Source organism: Aspergillus fischeri, genomic scaffold (genome assembly GCF_000149645.3).
Source record: "Aspergillus fischeri NRRL 181 1099437636252 genomic scaffold, whole genome shotgun sequence".
NCBI lineage: Eukaryota > Fungi > Ascomycota > Eurotiomycetes > Eurotiales > Aspergillaceae > Aspergillus > Aspergillus fischeri.
The window spans coordinates 1,643,668-1,648,824 of NW_001509768.1; the positions used below are offsets into that span (position 1 = coordinate 1,643,668).

At 46.8% G+C, this 5,157-nt stretch overlaps 1 protein-coding gene across 1 annotated transcript; it reads left to right on the forward strand.

Annotated features, from left to right (window-relative positions):
• Positions 1-1,913: 1,913 nt before the first annotated feature.
• On the forward strand, positions 1,914-2,879 carry NFIA_067320 (VIT1/CCC1 transporter family protein; the record flags this gene model as incomplete). The annotated part of the gene is made up of 2 exons (XM_001263461.1): positions 1,914-2,284; positions 2,345-2,879. 2 exons carry the CDS (start codon positions 1,914-1,916, stop codon positions 2,877-2,879), a joined length of 906 nt encoding a protein of 301 aa, XP_001263462.1.
• Positions 2,880-5,157: the final 2,278 nt, after the last annotated feature.

Sequence of the window (5,157 nt, forward strand, 5' to 3'; positions counted from 1 at the left end):
GTTTGGACTATACGTTGTTGTGCGCGGCCTGTTCAGGACTAATTAATATTTGCAACAGGTACTCGAAAGCGTGAAATTAAGAGGTCGGGGTGTATTCTTGTCGACGTCATTTTTCAAGGTGGAAGATGATCCTTCCTGACGTTGTTTGGCCAGTTAATAGGGCAGCATGCTTGTTTCCCTACTTTATTGACATGAATTTTTTCTCTATCGATCATACTTCGCCAATGGGCTTGCTACTGTTTTTCGCGATGTACACATCTTTAGACTATATGTTTTGTGCAACATGAGAACGATTTACGGCCTCGATCTGTCCGAACTGAATGTATCAGACAGCTTCACGTTTTGCTCCGTATGACTGCGGAAAGAACTGATGTTGCAGCTCCGTGGTAAATCTCTAATCGTCGTGTCTTGAGTCGTATGCAGACTCTGTAGCTGCAGTGTTTATAATAGCTTTAGGATGCGCCGTCTCCGTCCACAACCTCATTTGCCCTTCATTTCAGCATTCTAAAGGGCTAGAAAATTGAGCTCTTAGGTTGAAGAAAAATCTCATAGTTTACTCGTAGCCAATGTATCCCGAGCCTTAAGTGATGTTACAGTGTGCGACGAACCATACTGCATCATACATATGCTTGCTATCTGCCATCGGCTGCCTAGCTGTTAGTCGCTTCGCAACGCTCATTCGCAAGTGTAGTACCCTGCCTGCAGGATCGAGTCTTCATCATAACACTAGAATTCCGAGTTCTTCCGAAATCGCCTGTGGAAGGTATTCGTCCGATTTGAAAAGAACATCTCATCTCAATAGACTGTCGAATATTTTGTAATTAAGCAGATAAGTCCACTTGAAATAGTTCATTTTCTTATTGCATAGACATACTATGTCTACTCGAGGTCGCGTGAGAAGATGCCATTTCAGGGACAGAACGGTGGTCAGAAGCCAACAGCACAGTTGTTGGCTGCTGAGATACTGGTGAAGTCCGGGCGCATATGAAGCATCCAACATATAATCCGGCCGAGAGCTGTTGTTGCAAGTTAGAACTTCGAGGATATAATAAAGAAAGATTGTATATCTCTGGTGGTTAAGATCGGCCCCGAGATGGGATCAAGAGGAGCTGTGTAAATCAAAATGATCTAACCGCATTAGAGGAAGTGGCTCATTAGCAGAACCGCAACCCCAATCAGACGACAATTGTAGATAAGACTGATTCCTAACTGGCCCTGCTAAGCCACGCTAATTCTAATGCAGAAAAGTGGTTTATCACAAGCTATCTCAAGCTTTCAGGAACCCCCGCGGAAGAGTGGGCCCGGCTGACCATTGAGGCGCTGCCTCCCGCATCTTTGGACGAATCACACGCCCACGTGCCAAGGAAACCCCCTCTTCCGCCTGCAGCTGACCGCCAGAGCTGGCAGCACGTTGTTGGTCATGTTCTCTCGATAGGCTCGTGCTCGTACTGCGTGGTCGGTCCAAGTGCTGATAAGCAAGTCTTCTCGGGACTTTCCACGGCAAAACCGTCGTGTTCAGATCGCATCATTCCCCTCTTTACTTGTCGCTTAGACTCTAGATGACATGGTATTGTCTTAGTTCACTTGCTTTGACCTACCGGGTAATGAGGTTGGGAATAACTCCACTAAGAGTGGTCAAGAATCTTGAATCCGCCTTCTCAGAGGCCCAGAGATTGTGCTTGTGATTCTTTGATTCGTTCAGGATTTTTCACGCCCGAACTTGCTTATTCGCCATAGATTTAAGAGAGTTGGGGCCGACATTCATTTAAGTAAATTGCGATGAGCTCGTGAATGTTCGATCTACTCAAAATTCAAGCTGTCGCCTCGGTCTGAGCGAAGACTCCTCTCGTCTGCAACATCGATTCTAAATCGTCCGTCTTCTAGCAGCCTCCAAACGAGAGAATCGACGCAATATGTCTCTCAGTTCCATTAAAGGATTGCTCTCCAACTACTCGCCAGTCAGCGAATCGCTGGACCTGGAGAAGGAATATCACTACCCTCTTCGAAATGGATCCGAAGATCTGGAATCTGCCAGCGGGAGTGAAGCAAACAAGCCAATTCGAAGGGAAGGCGGAGAGAAGAAAGAATCTAAAATCATCGATGGGCGGACAATTTCAGATGCAATTATCGGTCTATCGGATGGCTTAACCGTCCCTTTTGCTCTCACTGCGGGATTGTCTGCTCTGGGAGATACGAAAGTGGTTGTCTTTGGCGGTCTGGCAGAGCTCATTGCTGGAGCTATCTCTATGGGACTGGGTGGATATTTAGGCGCAAAGAGTGAAGAGTGAGTGCTGAAGTGTCTATGCAGATTCCTCCAGATGCCTGGCTGATATTTTGCTTCCAGGGAATCTTACCGAGCTACCCTCAAAGAGACTCGAAGCCAAGTTGTTACAGACCCATCCGCTACAACAGAGACCATCTCCGAAATCTTCGCGCCCTACGACCTCCCATCTGAACTCGTCTCACAACTCACCGATCACCTGTCTGCCTCTCCCATGCTCCCTTCGTTTCTTATGAACTTCCACCACACACTTCCTGAACCGTCCGGCTCCCGGGCACTCATCTGCGCTTTGACCATCGCGTTAGGCTACTTCATTGGGGGTTTCGTGCCGCTCCTTCCTTATTTCTTCGTCGGGCCGCACGACGCATTCATTGCGCTGCGCTGGTCCATTGCCACCATGGCTATAGCACTGTTTCTCTTCGGGTACGGGAAGACGTGCTTCGTGAGCGGTTGGAAGGGCAGACAGAATATCCGACGAGGGTTCATCGGCGGCATGCAAATGGTCCTTGTGGGGGGTGTCGCAGCCGGGTCAGCAATGGGACTAGTCAAGGGGTTCCAACTGCTCGCCTCCTCCGGCGAGGGTCATGGCGAGCAATAAGGCTCCCATCCTCTGCTTTATTTCGTTTCAGGCGTTGGGTTGGGCGGTAGAATAAATTCGGTTCCGGTTGTAAATATTCATTTACGGCGTCTGGTCGGCCTCATGATCCAGAATGTACAGTGCACAAAATCAAGCCAGACTGTACCTCACCTAGCATATCCAGCAGACGCCTTGTCAAATCAAATGTCGCCGGCAATCTTCTTGGCAATAGGCATATGTCTCCTTACAGCCGACTGCAAGACCACTGAGTTATCCTACTTCTGGTGGCGCAGTGCTGAATGTTCCATATTAACGGTTACAGCCAGCATGCCAGGCTGCGACATTCCAGAAACCCTAGAAGGCTTCTAAGCCTGTTCTCTACATTCCGCGCATGTGCTAGATGACATCATGCCATGTCGAACTATTATCATCAAGGGGCTGGTCTCGGGGAGGCGGTGATTGTGGCAGTGCGGACAGGTATGGAAGCTAAAGTGTGAAATCCCCCGAGAATACTCTGTAGATATTCCAAAATCTATGCAAGGCGTGTAGTATACATGATTTGCTGATCAAGGTCAGGCATCACGAGGTGTTATAGACAAAACTAGTAAACATAATCCAAAACCCATATGCTCGTTTAAAATGAACAATATAACATGTCTGTGAGTAATACACTCCTTCCAAGTGAGGGACAAGTATCGAGTGAATTGGCATGATAGATCCCGTCTGAAATCCCCAGAATGTAAGGTTGTGCTTACTCTGTGTTTTACCGTCCACTAGCTATTCGAACATGTGGCTATTGAAATGTGATCGTGATTGGGACACTTGATACAATCAGATGACGGTACAGCTAAGCCCTCAGCCAAGTGATGTTGTGATGACCATCTCTTCCGGGCGCAATAATTGGTTCGCAGGTCATTCTTCGACATGATGCACGATGATGTAGCCAGGGAGTGGAAGAAAGATGCGCAAGGTATCAGTACATCATGGACTGTATGTTGAGTAATATATATAACTATCTCAATCAACCTTTGAACCAAAACGCACTGATTCATTCATATCCGCATAGTTAATCTTGATATTTTGAGTAGCGAGTACGAGTACTCATCGAAGTGATGATTTTGTGGCTGTACCTGACTCCCTGGGAATTCCTTGATTCGGCCCAGATCCGCTGGATCGTGGCTCATCATGCTGGCCCAAGCTCCTTTCATCTCGGCGAATCCACTTCGCTCCAGGCAACCGCCAGATAATCAATCACTATTGAATGCTGAACGAGTACGAACGGTCTCCTGAATAGCTGCGAATAATGTAAATATAGATCTCCAAGGCTCAGCTCAGGAGTAATCTCGTGCCGTTGTCAGTAGTACCAGGCAGACAGCAACTGAGCCCTGGGGCCAAATTGGACGACGCGGTTTTCTGAAACTATACAGTCAGACTTAATCTTATTAATGTCAATCAAGATTACGCTTTGATATTGATTATTACTGAGGGTTGTATGGCAGGTACCAAGCGCCATGAGGTAGAGAATTTGTTGCTTACTGGACAGAGGACTACCATAGTCATCACTCATCTGCCATCTCAAGTCAAATAACAAGAAGGAAATGGTACATAGGACCATGCATAAGTGTGGAGTTTCAGACTTGGAATAGAATGAAAGGGCCTTTGTGCACATTAATATTGCATCAAACACACAGCTTCGGATGTAGAACTTTTCATCACACATGCGGCTTGCCGGCTTTTCCAACTTGGCCGCTGTAAATGTCTGTATTAGGTATTGTACGTTGGTAAAATATGTAACTCTGTCAGGTACGAAACCACACTGTATTGTCGTGCGACCCTGTCTTCCCTAGTTGGGAAAGAAACTCGTGTGCCCAATCCTCAGGTACCCTCGAATATGGAGAACTACCTTACTAGAACTACTGCCGTTTAGAATTAGTGATCAATAGACTTGCGGATCATCACCGAGTCTGAACAATCAAAACTTATCCTGTTCTCCATGATGTGGATGGTTTCCTGCGGACCTACCAATATGAATAGTGCTTGTACAATTAGTAAATCTACGGAGTACACAGTACTATGTAAAAAAAATGAGGCTGGTCAAGCTGACTCTGGATAAGAAGCCAGCAGTACTCTGCCACATGTGGCTAATTCCGAAGTTGATGTTGGTATCGGTTCATGCATGACATGATCAGTCCGATAAGAGAACCTCAGACTGCTATGCCGCGGCTCTGTGGAATGCACTCTACGGCAAAAACTCTTCATCTTGTTTCCTGGTTTGGAAGATGAAATCTTTTCAGCGCTA